General features: G+C 38.9%; 1 protein-coding gene across 1 annotated transcript in view; it reads right to left on the bottom strand.

Moving 5' to 3' along the window:
- KCNH5 (potassium voltage-gated channel subfamily H member 5) overlaps positions 1-21,200 on the bottom strand; it is a 232,574-nt gene that overhangs the window by 52,336 nt on the left and 159,038 nt on the right. The window contains 1 exon segment of the mRNA XM_032214001.1: positions 13,437-13,689. Coding sequence (XP_032069892.1) covers positions 13,437-13,689 — 253 coding nt within the window.

Here is a 21,200-nt window from a genome sequence, read left to right as displayed (position 1 = left end):
ATAATCGTTGAATGTTGACTTTTAAGTCCTGGTATTTTGCGATTTTTTCATATTCCTTCTTGTCGACCCTGCCATCATCTGCTATTGCGATGTCTATGATTGTAATGTTATTTTTCTCAACCAGTGTGATGTCTGATGTATTATGCGCCAGTATTTTTTCCGTTTGTATACGAAAATTCCATAAGATCTTGACCATCCGATTTTCAGTGTCTTTTTCAGGCTGATGTTTCCACCAGTTTGTTGCTGTTTTAATATTATAATTTTTGCACAAATTCCAATGGATCTTTTGTGCCACTGAATAGTGTCGCAATTTATAATCAGTCTGCGCGATTGTTTTACAGCAGCTGAGTATGTGATCAACAGTTTCATCAGCTTCTTTGCAAAGTCTTCATCAGAGGATTTTTCGATTTTGGTCTTAATGGCATTTTTGCGGATAGCTTGTTCTTGCGCAGCCAGGATTAGTGACTCTGTTTCTTTCTTTAATGTACCTGTTGTTAACTATAACCAAGTTTGTTCACTGTCCACTTTATCTTTTATTTTTTTCCAGAAACTGGCCATGCAGTGCTTTGTTCTGCCAACTCTCCATTCTTGATTTTATCACATCTTTTCTGTATTCTTGTTTCATCTTTTGGGCCCTCAGTAGATTTTTGTTCTTTACTTCGATTAATAGATGTTCTTGACTTTCTTTTAAATAATCAGCCAGTGCATGTTTTTCTTCTTCAACTGTTTGCTTCACTTGTAATAATCCTCTGCCACCTGATTTTCGGGGCAGGTAAAGTCTATTAGTATCACCACGTGGATGTAAACTGTAGTGCATTGTCATTAAAGTATTATTATTATTATACACTTGTATCACAGCGGCTAGTTTATTATTATTATTCCTAAGAAAGTTAAAAGGAAGTGTATTGGGAACTGATGACAGACTTTCCTGACTACAGCCCTAATAATGTATTTGATATAACCAAATATATCTGAACAATGATCTGGGCCCAAGAAGCATCTAGTAAGCTCTAATTGCCTTGTCCTATATGATCGAGCCTTGGAAGTTAAGACCAGCATCTTGTCTCAACTCACAAGAAAAAGGTAATCTTTGACCACAAGATGTCTGTGTTAACTTGACTATCCAGGCTTGTGAGACCACAAACTTTTGAGGAGATGGTTTGATCTACTGGGCTGTCCATCCTAATAACCTACATAGCCACATGCCCAACCTAACAAATTATTAGGTTTTGAAGTATAAGGAAACTGAATAAAGACTGAACATTTGGAAGTCACTCCTGGGATTTAATAACTATTAGAAAGAGGAACAGATGGTCTGCTTGATCAACATCAGTTTTTAAAGAGCTGAAAGTGATTGCTCTTCAAACACAAACACGCATAGATATTTGCAACTGTTTCTGGTCAAACAGATTTTCTAGGTTTCATGACATTACAAACATAAACAAAATGGGACCTGAAAGAGACCCTTTGATGAATATTTTCAGAGGATTACAATTCCTTTCAATAATTTTCAGGGATTTTTGCAGGGCAAAAGTTCACAAATCCTTGATTTTATTCGCCACAGGTCTCTGACTGGTTTGGATTATAGATCTGATCAGTCGGCAAAACACAGAAGCAAAGAGAGGAAACCATAAATAGAAAATTTGTGACTATGCTAACGTACAGTATTATAGGCCTGTTATTGTCCTATAACAAGGTAAAAACAAACAGATCTACACATGCAGAATTCAAGCTAACTATTTTATTATGTTCTGCCTATAATAAAGGAATCTCCCCAGTCTGGCAATTGTCCCTTGGGAACAATTAGACTTAACAGCCATCAGCACCCCAATCAACCAATAAGAAACCACACCCAACCAGGTACCACATACTGTAAATACTACGCATCATTGCTCTCACATCCCAGTGGAGAGACGTTCCCTGAGGATGGGCTCCAGCATGAGTCTGAAAGCTCTAGTCTCCATGACTGACCCAGATTGGATCCTGCAACATTATCCTGGGACATGTATATTTGCTTTAATTTGTGACAATTAGTAGATGATGATTAGACAATTGGTAACTAATCAAGGAGAGAAGCAACTTAGAACTAAGGAGAAATTTCCTGATAGAACAATTGATCAATGGAACAACTTGCCTCCAGAGGTTGTGAATGCTCCAAACATTGGAAGTTTTAAAGAAGAGATTAGGTAATTATTTGTCTGAAGTGGTGTAGGGTTTCCTGCTTAAACAGGGGTTGGACTAAAAGACCTCTAAGATCCCTTCCAACTATTATTCTGTATTCTAGTCTGATAAGTTAATTAGATAAGGCTCCAAGGAATTCAGGGAAGGCTGTTTCCAGCCCTTTTAGAGTTGTGCAGTGACTCTAGATTATCTCTAGACTTTATTTTTTATCCTTCACCTATCAGGCTGGGTGCTTCCCAATAGTTTTGTTTCTTTTTACTTTGTCAACGGGTTATTTATATGCGTTAGGTATAGCATTAAAATATATGCATGTAATTTGCTAAAACAAATTAGGGATCAAAGTCTAATGCATATAAAGAGACTATATAATGCATTAATAGAAATGGATTCAGAAACAGAATTAGTTAAATGTATGATAAAGTGGGCACAAAATTTTGAAGAACCAATAATGTTGGATACATGGGAAAAGATATGGGTAAGAAATGTAAAATTTACACAAGCCCCAAATTTGAGAGAAAACTTTTATAAGATGTTTTATAGATGGCATTTATATCCTAAAAAACTAGCCTGTATGTATCTGAATTTACAACCTAAATGCTGGAGATGTGATTGTCTCGATGCTACATGCTACCATATATGGTGGACTTGTAAAAAGGTAAAAGCATTTTGGATAAAAATATGGTGGATTATGCAAAATGTTCTTAAAAAAAGGATAAAGTTTACCCCTTAGTTATTCTTGTTAGGTATAATTACTGATTGTACAGTTATAGAGACTAACTTGATTTTGCATTTAATAACCGCAGCAGGACTGTTGGTGGCGCAATACTGGAAGAAGGAAGATCTGCCTACTATTCAAGAATGGACATTAAAAGTAACAAACCTAGCAGAGATGGCTAAAATATCAGCATATCTCAAAGATCACTCAAATGAGAGATATAAATTGGAGTGGAGAAGATGGATTGACTATACTCAAAATAAATATGGGACTAAGAAATTCCAGATAGTTTATGACTGAAGAAACAAGGAATGATATAATTTGTTTAGAGTTAGCCTAGCAAAGAGGAGTTAAAGCACAAACGAAAGATGATACTAACTTTTTAAAAGTTTATTTTAGAATATCTTTGTTAAAGATTTATACCCTGTATTGGTTCTGGGAAGTCGGGGGGGGGGAGGTTGAGGGGGTCGGGTTTGGGTGGGGAGGGTAGGGGGAGGGAGGTAAACATTTGTAAAAGTTTTTTCAAAAATTTTCATATATATGCATGTAGGTGGTTATAGGTTCAGCACTTTCCATCTCCATATTAAAGCAAATAAAACACACAGAACAAAGTATGAAAAGAACTCATTAGGAAACAATATTGTTGGTAATGGAAGTAACCCTGATCTATAAGGAATCATTTAAGTGCAATTCAAAATGTTCCCAGAATTTAAGAATATATGTTTAGTACAACTGTATCTATAACAATCTGCTTAACAAAATTGAGGGTTGAGTACAACACATCACCATTGACAGGTGTCACCCTATTTAGAGCTAAAAATGAAACTTCCCTGATACCAGTGGGCCTCTGCACAATGAGTGTTGTAATATAGTTCCTTGTGTAGGTGTGGGTCACCCATGGCCCAGTTCATACCAGGGCATGCAGAGCCACGCTGAACCACACAGGAGAAAACAAACTCCTAAAACTCCATAACATCCTGATAGTTCATAACATAACATCCTGAGATGTGCCCTACCAATGACGTCCAGGATTTGACCATATATAGACAGAACTTCCCTGAGCAGTAATAGCAGTAGACTTATATACCGCTTCATAGGCCTTTCAGGCCTCTCTAAGCGGTTTACAGAGAGTCAGCATATTGCCCCCAACAATCTGGGTCCTCATTTTACCCACCTCGGAAGGATGGAAGGCTGAGTCAACCCTGAGCCGGTGAGATTTGAACCGCTGACCTGCTGATCTAGCAGTAGCCTGCAGTGCTGCATTTAACCACTGCGCCACCTTGTACTTTTACAGGCTGTTTGTAATCACATGCTATTGCTCCTCCTGCCTTTGTCTTATCTCAATAAAAGGGGCTCTCAGACCCCCAATCTGGGTCGCTCCATCCCGAGAAAGATCGTGTACTGTCTTTTCTCCACATTGGCCTCATGGACGAACCACGGGAACATCACATTTGGTAGCAGAGGATGGTTACGGTACAAATGAGAAACTTCATCATGCTAGATGAGTTTATTCCATCTTGTTCATCTCTTAGAGCTCCTAACCTCAATTGCCTTTCTTTTTTGGCCTGAACTGGAGATATATAGTTGGGTGTCATCAGCATATGAATTTCTATGTGTTTCTAGGTGTCTATTATTGTTGAATCCTGACAAATGTCTAAATAAGTTCCTACAATTTTTCTTGGCAAGATTTCAGACATTGCCTTCCTCTTCTTGGGCTGAGAGAGAATGACTGGCTTAGATCACCCAGTTGACTTTGTACCTAAGGAGGGACTAGAATTCATGATCTCCCATTTCTAGTCTAATTTCTTAACCACTGTACTAATTTGGATCTTTTATATTAGTAATACTTCATCCCTAATCAATGATTGACTTTACCAAGTGGATTCATATAACTATTTAAAAAAAAGTGGGGGGAAGCATTGAGACACCTGAGATTGGAGTGCCAATGAACTCAAATTCTCCATCCTCAACACTGTGGAACTATACATTCTGGGAGGAGAAGGCCTACTGTAGAATGGGGCATACAACAGTCCAAAAGGATGCCATAATTGATAAGTTTGAAAGCTGCTGATACAAAAAAAGTCTCAATACTTAGGGGAGAATGGGGGAGCCATTTCTTCTGAATCCAAGATATGGTTCCCCCATCCAGTTCTATTGCAGTTGATCCATAAGAAGAAGTTCTGACCTAGGCTTCCTGAGAAAGCATAAATCACAATCTTAGTCCCAAAAACCCTCTTTTATTTATACAGTTGTAAATTATGGTCATTAACAGTCCGCAAGTCTTCACAAACAGTCTGTGAAGGTTCTGACAGACATCTGTTCGAGTTGCTACAGTCTTTCAGGGGAATGTTGTTAAACACCCACCTTATCTCCCCTTGAATGCTGCCAGAGACCTAATTGCCTAATGCAGAACGATGCCAAACATAGCACACAATCAAACAGAACTTTTCAGTTTGAACTGAACTAATTGCTTCCTGTGAAAGCTCACATCCCATTCACTCCTCTTTTATTTCTTATGGGAGGGGCCAATCATCTACAAGCCTTACTCCCAAGTTGACCCTATTTTCATAATTGTTCTTGCCTTCTGGCAGCTCTGTGCATGTGCATACTGGGAACAGGCTCCCGTTGTTCTTCTGCCTCGCTGATGTCAGACTCCGGAGGCAGCAAATAACTACCAGATGGCCTTGGTCGCTTCTCTGCCTCCAATGCAGAGCCCTCGTCTGAGCCTTCCCCAGACTCCAGGACTAGTCCATGTTCCTCCCCAACCTCCTCACTGTCCGAATCTGCTGTCAGCTCTGCTAGCCACTGGTGGGCCCCAACAGAAGGACCAGTGCAGTTTTTGTCTCATGCTCAGTCTTGAACTCAGTCAGGAAGGGTTCAGCCATGACTTTTAATAGATGAGTATGTTTACAATATGCTCACTATGCTAACTATGCAGTAGTTTGCAGCTAGTACCTTGTAAGAAAGGCAATTCCACCAAAGGAATGTTTAGTATATTTAAGATACTAAGCAAAACTGAGATGGAACTTAGCCAGAACTGAAGACCTGAATGAGAAGCGAAACTACTTCAAAGAAAAAAACCAAGAAAGTTTTGAAAAGCGCCTTTGGGACAACCATGACTTGGATGATTGAGAATCTTCATAGGCAGATACTAAGCAAAATACAGGGAGTCCTCTGGGGTTGCACTGTCCCTGGGGTCACATGATCCACTTTTGCGACCTTCTGACAAGCAAAGTCAATGGGGAAGCCAGGTTTACTTAACAACCTTGTTACTAACTTCACAACTGCAGTGATTCACTTAATAAATGTGACAAGAAAGTTCATAAAATGGGTCAAAACTCGCTTAACATATATCTCGCTTAACAACAGAAATTTTGAGCTCAATTGCGGTTGTAAGTCGAGGACTACCTGTATCTCAAAATCAACTTTACCACTGGCAAATGGCTTTTTTTGTCTCTGAGAAGTAACACTTAGCATAAGATAACTCCAGGAATAAAAGGTGCCATTATTTGATCTCTTCTCTACTATTTCATTCAGCGTAACTCAAGGATGGGAGGAAATTTCCTCATTCATCTGGCACAGATTCTTACATCTCTGCAGCTACTCCACTGGTAACCACTTTTATTCTGTTGTTTGAAAGACAAACCAGCTTCATGAATCACTGCAGCTAAGCAATTTGACAAAGTACGATAGGAAAAGGCCTAGTCAAACTCTTTATTGCGCAATTCCCTTTGAGATCAATTTATATTTTCTATCAGAATTCTTGGTGACATAATAAGTAATTCACAGGATGGTTTACCCAGGATGATGAAAAGAGTGAAAGGTAATTAAAGCTGCTCCTAGTGAAGCTAGGATGGACTGAAATTCTTACCAGTCACTGATCAAATAAAGGTTGAAATGTTGAAATACATGGGAGAAAAGTAAAATTATTACTGTTAAACATCAATATACACTATTTGCTCTTTGATTTGTTTCACTTAATATTACTTAATAAATCATGCCATATGCTTTCTGGGTGCCACAGCTGGCATGCGAGGTCATATCTGCTGGCATGCAAGCTGCCAGCTCCAGCGCACATGCGCACACCAGCCACCTGATTTCCTGCCTTTCGGAGGACCAGGGGAGGCCGTTTTCACCCTCCGCAGGCTTCCCGGAAAGCCTCCGGAGCCTGGGGAGGGAGAAAATGGCCTCCCCCAGCATCTCGGAGGAAATACCAAGCTCAGCTTGGAGGCGAGCAGTGTGGCTCACATGGGGTGTGTGTGTGCACACATGCGCATGTGGGGGCACACTTTGCATTTTGGTTGCTGGCATGCACATGTGCTATCGCATGCGTGCGCTCGCATTTTTGGCACCCAACAACAAAAAGATTAGCCATCATTGGTCTACTGTATCTTTAAAAAATAGTTTGTCCTTGTTAAATTGAGCTCTTGCTAGGCTTGGGAGAGCAGGAAGCCATGGCACTACATAAAAATGTTACATCTGAATCTTGAGTCCACAGGTGTCAAACTCGCACCATCACATTGCTGTCACATGACGCATTTGCGGAGCTGAGGTGGGTGTGGCCTACGTGTGACGTATCCGGCCCGTGGGCTGCCAGTTTGACTAACAATTCTCTCTTTGACTATGCTTTAGGAAGTCACTGGCTGTTTTGCTTTATTATCGCTAAAGAGCTTTTCTTGTCCCAAAAGATCCAGTACCACAGAAGGTCTGGGCCATCCAAGAACAAGCCACAAAAGTGTTATGGAGGACCCAGGCTAGCTGGAACTTTGGGGACATAATCAATATGGAAGCAAAGATGAATGTGGACATGCTAAAGGTATGATAACCATGCATGTTCTGCAAAAAATGAATTTATGGATTTTGCCTCCATAAGATAAAAGAATGGCCAGTAGCTTAGATGTCTTTAGCAAGAACCACTAATTTAAATGCAATTGGGTGGTAGCTAATTATAGACTGCTGTGCAATTACTGCAACTAAAATCCTTTTCTTTTTCTTCCAAGTGCTTATATAACAGAAGGAAAGTGTTACAAGTGTATATATGTCTCCAATCCTTTGTTTTGAAATAGGAAAGTGTGATATTTGGCCTCCTAGCTTCATTTCACAACACAGAAGAACATGAATTGCAGCCAAAGGCAATTTGGAGGAAGGCTTCTGACATTGGGTTTAAGGCATGTTTGGGAAGGTTAGGAAGCATAACTGAACACTATTTAATAAAGACAATGGTGGAACTATTGACTTTTTCCTTTAACAGCAATTAATTGGTAACAGGTTACCTAGTGATGTTGAAAAATAATAATCTGGTCTCTAACAAAGTCCCAACACTGTACTCTATGTCACTTTATCTTTAAAGGATGTACATAGTTAATGCTCGCTGAATGTTAAATTATTCCATATATCAAAAGAAGCAGACACCTTTATTCAATATTCTCTAAAATTTACTAGTCTTAATATGTTCCCATAGCAAACTGTAGCAAAGGAATTAATAGTAATTGGTTAAAAGTCAGCATTTAATTGGCAAAAGACCTTTAGCTGGTTGATAGTAAATCATTCCCCCTTAAAGAATAGGCATTAGTTGGTTGTTATCCCCAGAAGCAATAGCTATCTAATATATCGAATCAATATGAACCAGTAGTGGACAATTTTGTCTAATTTTGATCTTAGTTGGTTTCATTCCAACTCTACTTCATTCAATTTCCACATCGATCTGTGATTTAACATAGATACTCAAATTTATTCCTTTCTGTTAAGTTTCCCTTTTTGTGCACATTTTAACACAATTTGCCCTATTAGGCACTTTTTTTAAAAAGAAATTTCCGCTTCTGCAGATATATTCCATTCATTCTTTGCTAATTGCTTGTAGATAAATGGGACTCTAAGAAGGATGTGACACCGTTCTGATGCCATTTTAGAAAGAAGGATGTGTACTTGAAAGCTTTAGATCTCCACATTCTATCCAAAGCATTTTATTCTACAACCATCTTAGTTCATATATTTTCTAACAGGATGGAGTATTCTCTGCCCTCCCAAAATAAGAATGAGTTGGAAGAAATGTTCATCTGGGTTTAGTTCCAAGTGTGGAGAAAGACACTGGAAACATGGAAGCTGCTTGGAAAGATAGTTTAATGGTGGACAGGGCCACATGGTTTGAGATCCTGGGCAAAAGAAAAAAACACATGGGTGAGAGAGAAAGAGAAAGAGAGAGATTCATACCCTCTGTTGGGCCACACCTTAGAGCTTCCTGTTCCTGTGTAATAAATGTATTCCATTGGCTGTCAGACTCCCAGGGGGTAGGGGTCTTAGTTAACTTTGTAGGCTGTCGATGTCCCAGGCTTGGTTGAGCCTTGCTGGGTGATGTAATCTTCCAAGGTGTCATGTGGTGAAATGGGTAGAGGGCTAATCCTATCATGGCCCGAGGGCCATGTCTTAATCCTATCACCTTGGAGCTGAGGGGGGAGGGGAGCTGCTTTGTCTTTACAATCATTTTTCTCCTTTTCTCATCCAGGGAAATATAATATTCTGCCTTTTTAATATTTCCCAGAATATTTCATTCTTCTAGGAGGGTGGTGAGTGCTAACTTCCTACAAATGTGACATTATATATAGCAGAAAATGTATCTAAACAGTCCAGCTCTGCTTGCTCTTGTACAGATTATACTCTTATATTCATTCTTTTTTGTTTTTTAGATGGGTTTCATGTACAGTAACTACAGCATGGTAAATGAAAGTAATTGTAAGAAACAGGGTGTAATCCATCATGGACTCTTGGGAAATAATAGGGCTAAAACAGTTCTAAGAAATTCTATGAAGAGCCGCATTATCTGAGGAACATGAGTGAAGAGTACTCTTGTAAGACCAGACACTAAAGTATTTACAGCCATGATTTCTTTCCACATTTTTTCTTTCTTCCATCCTCTTTTTCAATTTCTTTCATTTTCTCATCATTTCTCCCTTCCCTCTCATCTGTTCCACCTCTTCTTGGTTGTCATCAGGATGACAGAAAAAAGAGAAGGATCTTTCTGGAGGGAAGATTGATTGATTCCTTCCAGATGGTTAAAAGTATATTGAGGACCACCAAGTTTACTAAAAGAGAAACCAAATCACCTCAGGACACAGACTGACTTTGCTCGCACAACTAATTTTAAAAATGAGAAGATCAGATAAGGATGATTCCTGAATCCCACCTGAAATCAGCTTCATGAGGGAGAAACAGCACCATGTGAGAGAACTACATCCTTAAGTAAATATTTTGGTGCTCCCTGTTTTGAAAAAATGTTTTACCAGGGCAGTTAACATTAGGATGATTCTGCATAATGTTACATCCCAGGATCACATGGCCTCTGAAGTCTTGAATGCAGCCATCAAAGTTTTTCCAAATTGCTCATCAAATTGTAAGTTTTGAAATGAGGAAATGGGATATTTATTTAATATGTAGGGTTATTTAACACCAGTGACGTGCTGGTGAGGCACTGACACAGAGGTTTCAAAAATTTTTAGACTTGTGGTCTTCAACTCCCAGAATTCCACAGCCAGGCATGCTCAGTTCCAATTTAAAGCTATAGCATTTGTTTTTCTCCTTTGAGAAAAAGTTTTCTTCATTCTTTTTCTTCTCCCCCCTTCTTTTCTTCCTCTCTCCCTCCCTCCCCCCTCTCTCAAACAGACACACGCACACAGAGAAGTTGGATTGGACTATCTCTCCTACCCCCTTCCCTCTCTCACTCACTCTCTCTCAAACAAACACAAACACAGAAGTTGGATTGGAGCCGATCCCAGCCTTTGATTGCAGGCGGAGCCACATTGCCTTTTCAAACTTGTAATCAGTGAAGCTGGGCTTATATAGTTTTATCCAGCTTTGTGTGTGTGTGTGTTTGAAAAGACAACGTGGCTCTGCCTGCAATCAAGCTACACTTGGAGAGGGATCTACACTTGAGGATAAAGTTTGAATTCCTCCCCCTCCCTCCAACCCACACGTATCTTTTCCAGCTCTTTCAGAGAGGATTTCAACTCTGCTCTTGCCTGTCTTCATGAAAAGAAAAAAAATGTAAAAGGAAAAAGGCAAGAGCTGAGGTCAGGCTAAGCTAGTTGCTGCCAGAGTTACCGTGGATGACTCTGCTTAACTGTTTAAAAAAGCCTCTATAAAAGCGCCCTCTACAGGAGGAGGCAGGAGAACGACATGCCTCACCTACGTCAAGAATTTTTAGGCTTTTAACCCTTGCTTAACTCTACTCGAGTGATCATAAAATGTCAGACTAGATGAGGCACGTCGTTCTCCTGCCTCCTCCTGTAGAGGGCATTTAGAGGCTTTTTTAAACAGTTAAGCACTAAGCAGAGTCATCCACGGTGACTCTGGCAGCAACTAGCTCAGCCTGACCTCCGCTCTTTCCTTTTTCCTTTTACATTTTTTTTCTTTTCATGATGACAGTGGTGAGGCTCTGCCTCCCCTGCTTCCCCTGATTGCACGTCCCTGTTTAACACATAGGTTTTAAGCATAATGACTGTATTTAATTGATCCATCTAGTTTTAATTAAGCTTATAATTAAACTGAATTAAATCAATCTTAATATTTATTCTTGGCTCCTTACTTTGGGAAACAGGTTATCAAATGTGGCCTTGGCCCAAAGAAAGTTATGGTCTAAAGTTTCATTCCCTATGGGTAGGATTCAGCCGGTTTGAACTGGTCCGGGTGAACCGGTAGCTCCGACAATTAGCTTAGAGTGAACCTGTTCGCTCCAACAATCAGGTGGGCCTGCACGTCTGCCCCGACGCTATACTGACCTTTGTTTGAACCCACCTGACAGGCACAGCAAAACAGATTGCCGTGCCTCAGCTGTTGATTTAACAGGGTTGCAGTAGAAGGTAAGTTTTTGAGCTGTTTTCAAACGCACTGTGCGCTCACGGAGCGCACTCAGAAAACTGGTTGTTACACTGGTTGAATTTCACCACTGGCATTAACAGTAAGTAAAGACTATCTCATTTTACCCATTGTTAAATCTAAATGAGGTGGGTGTGTTTATTTTTCCCTATGAAAATCAATATTATGCCAAGCAAACAATTCACAGTTTTTATGAATGAATTATTTCTGTTCTGATGGATGTAATTTTAAAAGGATGTCTCTCATTTTGATGGGATGAGCAGAATACTTTGGGATGTTTCCTTGGGGAGGCTATTAGTATATTACACACAACTTCATTACGACAATATTAGCAAGCTTATACAATAGCCAAGCCTGTTACATTTCTAGCTAATTATTATATTAGAGCAAGTCATGGGCAGGAGAAAAATAACATGCATTCCTTTTTTTCCCTTAATTGCAATTAATATTGTGCATAATATAAACAATAATAGAAAATTATATGCAGCTCCTAACAGCAATTAATATTTGCATCTAGGTGATCTTGTGCCCATTATTTAGCTTGAAATAATTATGCTCTCACAATCTACTCTCAAAATGTATGAGGGCACAAAGAAGGGTTTTAAAAAATGACTCTTACTAATAGAGCAAACAAATTTGGGATGAACAGAACAGAACAGAATAACTGAGTTGGAAGGGACCTTGGAGGTCTTCTAGTCCAACTCTATGCTCAGGCAGGAAAATCTATACCATTTCAGACATTTTTTTTCTTTAAAATGTCCAATATTGGAGCATTCACAACTTCTGGAGGCAAGTTGTTCCACTGATTAATTGTTCTAACTACCTGGAAATTTCTCCTTAGTTCTAGGTTGCTTCTCTCCTTGATTAGTTTCCACCCATTGCTTCTTGTCCAGGTGCTTTGGAGAATAGGCTGACTCCCACTTTTTTGTGGCAACCCCTTAGATATTGGATCATCACTATCATGTCATCCATGGGTGTGGTGTGGGAAGTAGGCTGATCAATTTTTGTTCCTAGTTTCTAATTGCTGTTTCAGCCCAAACCCTTACAGAATTCTTGTGGTTAAAAATCAAGGGAGAAAATTCAATGTATGCATTCATGAGCTTTCAGGGCAAAGGGAAGATATGAATATTTATGTTATATAAAAAATAAATAGGAATTAAGCCCAATAGCTAAGTGGGAGAAATAGATTCAAACACTGTCTAAACTTTTGTAGTTTGTAATTTTGTCAAAAAGTAAATTCATCAATGGATTTTACCTATAACAACATTTCTAAATAGAAATTGCTAAACGAGAAGAACTGGGCAATAGTAGTGCCTTGACATTTTAAACAATTACCTCAGAGGAGGGTTCCTACCAGTTTGGACCAGTTCGGTCAAGTAGGTAGTAACTTGGCCTGCCAAGCCTCTGAACCGGTTCTCTCGGCGGCATTGTAGATGCTGCCATCTTGTTTTTTTGCTTCTGCGCATGCTCAGAAGCATTTTTTAGTGCTGTGCATGCACACATATCGTGCATTAAGTGCACACCCACACAGTGCGTCCATGAGCGAACTGGTAGCAGCAGCCAAAACCCAGCCCTGGGTTACCTTATCACATTACATTAAAGTGTACCAAATGCCCCATTGGTATCAGAGTAATAGTTGCCATACAAGATGGCCACCACATCTTTATCCTACCTAAGATGGCCACCACCTCCTCATCCTGTATGACTTCTAATGATCCTGAGACAACAAAGCAGAGGGCATCTACGCTTTCACCAGCATGATAGATAAGGTCTCCAGGAGCACAATGGATCGTCTGGAATTCCACTGCAAGTGATCTCAGGCAGCCATCGCTAGCTAGCCGAAAAGCTGGATGTTCGTTAAAAACCTTCCGATTGAGATGTACACAAATATCCGCTCTCATGTCCTTGGGACATATTGAAAGGACCTGGAGGGAGAGGAAAAACATGACAATGAGTGAAATTTAAACAGACAGTATAAAGATTAACATACATACATGCCTATTTTAACACATTATCTTTGTGATAGTGGCAAATATCTGTAGCTTGGGTGTAGAAACCAACCCACAAGCTCGGAGAATGAACCGCCACCCTCATATATTTATATTGTTTAAAGAGCTCCAAAATACTTACTTAGTCAAATCTTTTTAAGGCAAGCCTGTATTACCTGAACATATTGTAAATGTATAATTTAGAGAGACTACAATAGATGATTTTTCTAAATGCTTCCAGAAAATTATTACAAAAGAAATGTTGGAACCAAGAATTTGAATCATTGTGCATATATTTTGCAGAGAGTACACTTCTTTCCCATATACTCATATAATCAATGTGAAACTTGTTATAATTTAGGATATACCAAGGTTCACATTGATTTTAAATCCCCATTGTTTTATTTTATAGTTGAATTGCTTTTGTTGTGCTCAGAATACTTTGTTTTTTGGGGGTGCCATATACAAGTTTTAAATGAAACAAATGAAAACATTTAACACTTAATTGAATTCAGCAGGACTAATTTTCATATGATACATACAGTAAATATTTGGATAAATAACTCTATTTCCTAAATCTCCCAAGCCAATTTGTTTTTAATTATTTTCTTTCTTTTTGTATAATGGATTTCTTTTTAAGAATGATTTCAGAGAAAATTGCAATTAATCAAGAGCAGATTAATAGCATCAAAACAATCTAAGAGATGATTAAAAACAGAAGCAGCATGAGTAGGCTCTTAAAGGAATGCCTGAAAAACAATGTTTCAATTAACAGAAGTAGAATCTACAACTTAATTTATTCACCGATCCTAGGATTTGGGATAGACACAGAAAGAAACAATTGTCCAGTAGTAGCCAGAAACTGCTTTGAGGGTTCTTCATTCTTACATCTATGATCTTCCTTTGCCTATTGTGCTTTTCACTGTAAACCCGTCCCTTACTGACATCACTCTGCAGATGTCTGCAGATGTAACATTTTTTTTCTTCCTCCAGATGGTTAGGTGCCATCATATTGGGCTTGGCTCCTAGTGGCTTCATAGCTAAATGCTGTGTTAAATGTTAAAATTCACTTCTGCAGATAACCATACTTAATTCCTGACACAAAGAAGCCAATGTCATTTGAGTGAAATTGGCAAGAGTGGGGACTATCTAGAGCAGAGGTCTTCAAACTTGGCAACTTTAAGACTTGTGGACTTCAATTCCCAGAATACTCCAGCCAGCAAGCTGGAAGAGTTGAAGTCCACAAGTCTTAAAGTTGCCAAGTTTGGGGACCCCTGGTCTAGAGCCCTCCTATGGTAAGTAGTGCTGAAAACGTAATGCCTACATTAGGCTGTAATATAAACCCAAAATATAGGGCTATAGTAGTATTTTTTTTAAAAAAGAAGCATTCTAACTTTTGAAAAATCCATGGCTTCTTCCCTCAGAAGGAACCACACAATGTCAGTGCACTGCGAGGAATTCTGGGAAAAATCTGAATTTCTAGTGTTCCATGTCAATGAAGAGAATGACCTAGAATAATCCCTTACTCTTCCTACTTTTAAAGAAATTGAGCAACTGTAGACTAATGAATTAATTTCTCTTTAAGCAAACTTAGCGACTTCGATGAAGAACTTCATCATGGACATGAAGTTTTATTTCATGCCTTATTTCTTTTAGAATAGGTGTGTCAAATTCGATTTTATTGAGGGCCACATCAGGATTGTGTTTGACCTCGGGGGGACAGAGTGGGCAATGCTAGGGTGGGTGTGGCCAACTTGACATCACTTGTGTCAGGAGCACCTGTGGTGGCCCAAATGCTCTGCCAGAGAAAATGGGCTCCCAAGCTCCATTTTCGGCTGCGACAGCCTCCTGCAACCCTCTGCCAAAGAAAGTTCCATTTTCACCAGCAGAGACACCATGGGCCAATCCTTCACTGTCTCCAGGGTGGCCCTGTGGGCCAGATCTAAGCATCCTGTGGGCCAGTAAAAGTTCCCCTCACACATATGTACTAGTCATTCCCAACTCTAGGGAGCGATGCTCATTCCGGTTTCAAAGCCAAAGAGCCAGCGCTGTCTGAAGACATCTCCATGGTCATGTAGCTGGCATGACTAAACCCTGAAGGCGCATGGAACACTGTTACCTTCCCACCAAAGGTGGTTCCTATTTTTCTACTTGCATTTTTACATGCTTTGAAACTGCTAGGTTGGCAGAAGCTGGGAAAAGTAATGGGAGCTTACTCCATTACACGGCACTAGGGATTTGAACCGCCGAACTGCCAACCTTTCTGATCAACAAGCTCAGCGTCTTAGCCACTGAGCCTCCACATCCCTTATATAGAACAATATAGAGGACACTGTAACAATCAGTCACATCAAATTGCTGCTGGAGCAGAAAACCTGAGGTAAATATAGGGATTGTACTGGTCATCAGCCACCATGTATATACAGGGACAGATCTGTCTATTTCCAATTTGTATGTTTTCTCATTTTTGAAACGTTGAGTTAATTCTGTTACATTTCTGTGTATTTTAATAGGTAATGACGAATGGTCACCCTAATACATAATTTTCCCAATTATACCATATTTATACATTTTTCATAAGCATGCAACCTTCTCCATTGTCAATTCTTGCCTTTGAAATGGCCTACTGGAAGCCACACTGAACTCTCTGTGGCTGTAGTAGACTTTAAGAAGTTACGAATGGATTCGTCACCATTTAACTTCCAAATAAGCAAAGTTAATGAAGGAGTAAAATTCTTCTATTGTGAAACCAAAACATATGATAAGCTATCTCTTTTGTTTTGAATTCTTTTGAAGTCTTGTGAGAATTAGCAAAAAGTGTTCGTTATTACCGGAGAAACCAGCCTGCTCGGCGCCATTTTAAAAGCCTCTGAGTAAATAATTTTTCGGAGGAGAAAAAGAGAAGAAGCTAAAATGTTGATAAGCAATTATTGTCCTCGCAGTAAACGGATTCAGCTCGTGATAAGATTAAATCAAACAAAACTTAGAGCAGAGTGGGAGAGACCTACTTTGTCCTGCACAAGGCAGTTTGAAGTTCCCAGCACGGACAGCCGTTCTGCCTTGGGCTAGCCCCCCTTTCCTTGCAAGCACAAAAGCTGCAAAAATCGAAGAGCATTTGCCAGCAAAACAGTTTCTTCTTTCCCTCTTGCCTGAAGGATAAGAAAACCTGATAAGACGTCAGATGGAAGATCCTCTAAACAGGTACGTAGCCAGGAATTCGGAGGCAGCTGATTTTTTGCTGCCTTCACCAGTAGGCTCCTCCCAGAAACATTGCAACAAGGTCTTGTTACAATGTTTACTCACTGAAACTTTTGCCAAGCCTTAAACTTCAAAATAAAAGCCTCTTTACTTAAAGCTGCATATTTAGGCAATAGAGTTTTATTAACTGCAGGCAGACAAATTTTGAAATGGCCTCAAAACCAAATATTAACTTGAAGTCGTCACCCTCCACTTCCAGGGGCACATCCTCAGTGCCTGGCACAAAGCTGCAGCCTCCGCTTCCTACGCCCCCTGCTGGGGATGTGTTAACGAAAGAATTTTTTCTGAGTAATCTAAGCGAGGCTCTTAATGCACAGACAATTAAAATGGAAGATAAATTTAGAGATAATAGAGAGGAGGGAAAAGAGGAAATAAAAGAAATGAAAGAAGAAATTAAAAGTGAAATTAAAAGTGAAATAAAAGGACTTAAACAGGAGTTGTATGAGAAATTTGAGGCTAAGGTTGATAAAATTAGAGATGACATGCTGAGTCTTGTAACTGTATTAACAGAACATATTTCTGGAGTGGAAGATACTCTAGAGGTTCTTAATGATGCCAATGCTAACTTGACATTGAAAACAGAGGTGGTGGAACAAAAAGTGGAAAATGCTGAAAAAGAAATTATTATGATACAGTACCGACAAATGGAGTTCGCATTAAGAGTAAGGGGGCTGCGTGAGGAGAAACAGGAGAACCTGAAACAGATCCTATCGGAAGCTTTTGACCGCCTGATGGGAAGACCAGGGACCAACCAAGGCTGGCAAATTGACAAAGCTTACCGCGTTAACTCCTGGCTGGCAAAGCAGAAGCAGCTTCCTCGAGACATCGTTATATATTTTACTACAAGAGAGTTCAGAAATATGGTACTGCAAGTGTCTTATAACACTAAGCTTCAAATTGGCGGTGAAGACCTGGCTGTTTTGAAAGAGATACCACCTCAAATGTTAAGAGCCAGAAGAGACTACGCTTTTTTGGTCGAAGAACTCAGAAATCGTCAGATACAGTATAGATGGGATGCACCATTCGGCATCATATTTACATTTGATAAGCAAAGGTACCGCCTCAACTCTGTATGGAAAGCCCGAGATTTTTATTATAATATATTGAAGGCCGGACACCCTGCACCATCTGGACCTAGAGAAAGACCACAAGAAGGACAGGATAGACAGCAAACTATACAACCACCAGACAAGATGGAGCATCTCTCTTCTCTAGAAGTGCAAGGTGCTATGGAACCAAGACCTAGCCGCATGACTACTAGACGTATGGAGAAACAAGCTAAGAAGCAACAGCATCAACAATCATCGGCCATCGATCAAGGAACTACAACAACAAATCTGGAAGCAGTGGGAGGAGCTAGACCTAAGGTTAAACAGGCCGTGCAGGAAGCTCTAAAAATGCTTCAACCAACCAAAGATGACAACTAAGATTTTAACATGGAATGTCAACGGACTGAACTCTCCACAGAAGAGGAAGAAAATATTTCATTATCTTAAACAGTTTAAGAACGATGTAATTTGTTTGCAAGAAACTCATATCAAGTCAACTGATCAAAAATATTTGATCAACTCAAAACTTGGTCAACATTTTGCAGCTTCTGCTATGGAAAAGAAGAATGGTATAGTTGTATACTTAAGAAAAGATATGAAAGCTGAATTAATAGAAGCAGATCCCTTCGGAAGATATATTGCTTTAGACTTAATCTTAGAAGGGAAAAAGACATTACTTTTGGGAATTTATGCTCCCAATCAACAGCAAGATAGATTCTATAGAAATCTTCATGCTAAATTAGTACAGTGGGACTATAGTTCCTGTATACTATTGGGTGACTGGAATGGAGTGATAGACACTAAGAGAGATAAGAAGATTTCCCGCCTAAATACCAAGATGCGAGCAAAGTTACCCAAATCCTTCTTTGACATTATGGATGATTTCGAATTGAGAGATATCTGGCGAGAAAGAAATGCAGAGGAATATGACTTCACTTTCTTCTCGGACAGGCATCAATCCCTTTCAAGGATTGATTTTATTCTAACCACTAATGATTTGCTTTCTAGGGTCAAGAAAACAAAGATTGCAGCTAGAGTCCTTTCGGACCATAACCCAGTTTGGATGGAGTTGGGAAGGGTAGTGCAGGCAAGAAGGTTTTGGAGACTGAATGAAAATTTATTTAGATATGAAAACTATATTAATGATTGTAAAAAATTACTATCTGAATATTTTGTTTTGAATATGAATAAGGGTACATCTATGGAATTTGTATGGGATGCAAGCAAAGCGTATATGAGAGGAGTTTTGATGAATATAAATAAAACGCATAGAAATAAGCAAGGGTTAAAACGAACAGAACTGGAAGAGGAAATTAAGAGAAAAGAGCTGGAGTTAACAAGGAAACCAGACGATACAAAGGTTAAGGAAGCTATTAACATATTAAAATCTCAATTCGACATGTTGATCTCTGACCAGGTAGCTACTAATTTATTATATGCAAAACACAATACTTTTTGTAATGCAAACAAACCTGGCAGATGGTTAGCTTATCAGATTAGGAAAAAAAGGAAAACTCGAAATATATCTAAACTGATTTACAGAGGGAAGGAGGTGTTCCAACAGGAAGAGATTCAAAAGGCTTTCTGGGAATTTTTTACAGAACTGTATAAAGGGGATAAAATTAATGGTTTAGACATAGACAAATATTTAGACAAGGAGAAAATACCTTCAGTTAGAGAAGAACACAGGCAAAAATTGAATCAACCAATAACCTCGGGGGAAATCCTGCAGGTAATTAAGCAATTAAAGCCAGGGAAAGCACCAGGTACAGATGGCTTGACAGCGGTTTACTACAAAAACTTACAGTTAGAAATGGTAGAACCTCTTAGAGAATTATTTAATATGATTCAAACGGAAGGTAAAGTCCCTCCATCTTGGAAGACAGCGTTTATATCTTTGATACCCAAAGAAGATCAAGATACTACTCAACCCAAAAATTATAGACCCATTTCATTACTGAATGTAGATTATAAAATTTTTACTAAAATATTAGCAAATAGGTTAATGTTGGTCATTCAACAATTGATACATACGGACCAAACAGGTTTTATACAAGGGAGACAGATGAAAAGTAATGTTAGATTAATTATTAATGCATTAGAATATTTGGGAAAGAACAACCAGATCCCTGCTGCGTTTATATTTTTGGATGCTGAGAAGGCCTTTGATCGAGTTAATTGGCAATTTCTGTTGAAGATACTGCAAAAAATGCAGATAGGAGATAATTTTTTACAGTCAATTAAAGCAATATACCAATAGCAAACAGCACAAATCATAGTCAATGGAAGTCTGACAGACTCTTTTCAAATTGGAAAAGGTACAAGACAGGGCTGTCCTTTGTCCCCATTATTGTTTATTATAACTTTGGAAGTATTGTTGAATAAAATACGGGGCTTGGATGGTTTAAAATGGATCAAGATTAGGCAGCAAGAATATAGAGTCCGCGCTTTTGCGGATGATTTGGTCATAATATTGGAACAACCGCAGGAATCCAGTATGGTTTTAATGAATATGATTAATCAATATGGTCAAGTGTCGGGCTTTAAAATAAACTTAGGAAAAACGAAAATATTAGCTATAAATATGAATATTAAACAAAAGGAAGAATTAGGAGTGATGCTAGGATGTGAGGTAGTTAAAAAAGTCAAATATCTTGGAGTTAACATTTTAACTTCAAATGGGAAATTATATAAGCATAATTATGAACCACTTTGGTATAGCATACAGACAGAGATGAAAAAATGGGAGAAATTGCACTTATCTTTGCTGGGTAGGATAGCGGCAGTGAAAATGAACATTTTACCAAAATTTTTATTTCTCTTCCAAATGTTACCTATACTTAAAAAAGATGCGAACCTTTTAGAATGGCAGAAGGGTATCAACAAATTTGTGTGGGCAGGAAAGAAGCCGAGGGTAAAGATGAAAATAATGCAAGATGTACGTGAGAGAGGAGGATTGAAACTACCTAATTTAAAACTATATTATGATGCAGTGGCATTATCTGTAATTAGTGATTGGATTCATTTAACTAATGATAGAATATTGAACATTGAGGGACACGATCTGGTATTTGGTTGGCATGCTTACCTGTTATTCAGCAAAAAATTGGATAAGACCTTTAAAAGTCATATTTTAAGAAA

This window comes from Thamnophis elegans, chromosome 1 (genome assembly GCF_009769535.1).
Source record: "Thamnophis elegans isolate rThaEle1 chromosome 1, rThaEle1.pri, whole genome shotgun sequence".
Classification (NCBI taxonomy): Eukaryota; Metazoa; Chordata; class Lepidosauria; order Squamata; family Colubridae; genus Thamnophis; species Thamnophis elegans.
Note: the sequence above shows the minus strand (reverse complement) of the source record. Positions and strands in the feature narration are given on the sequence as shown.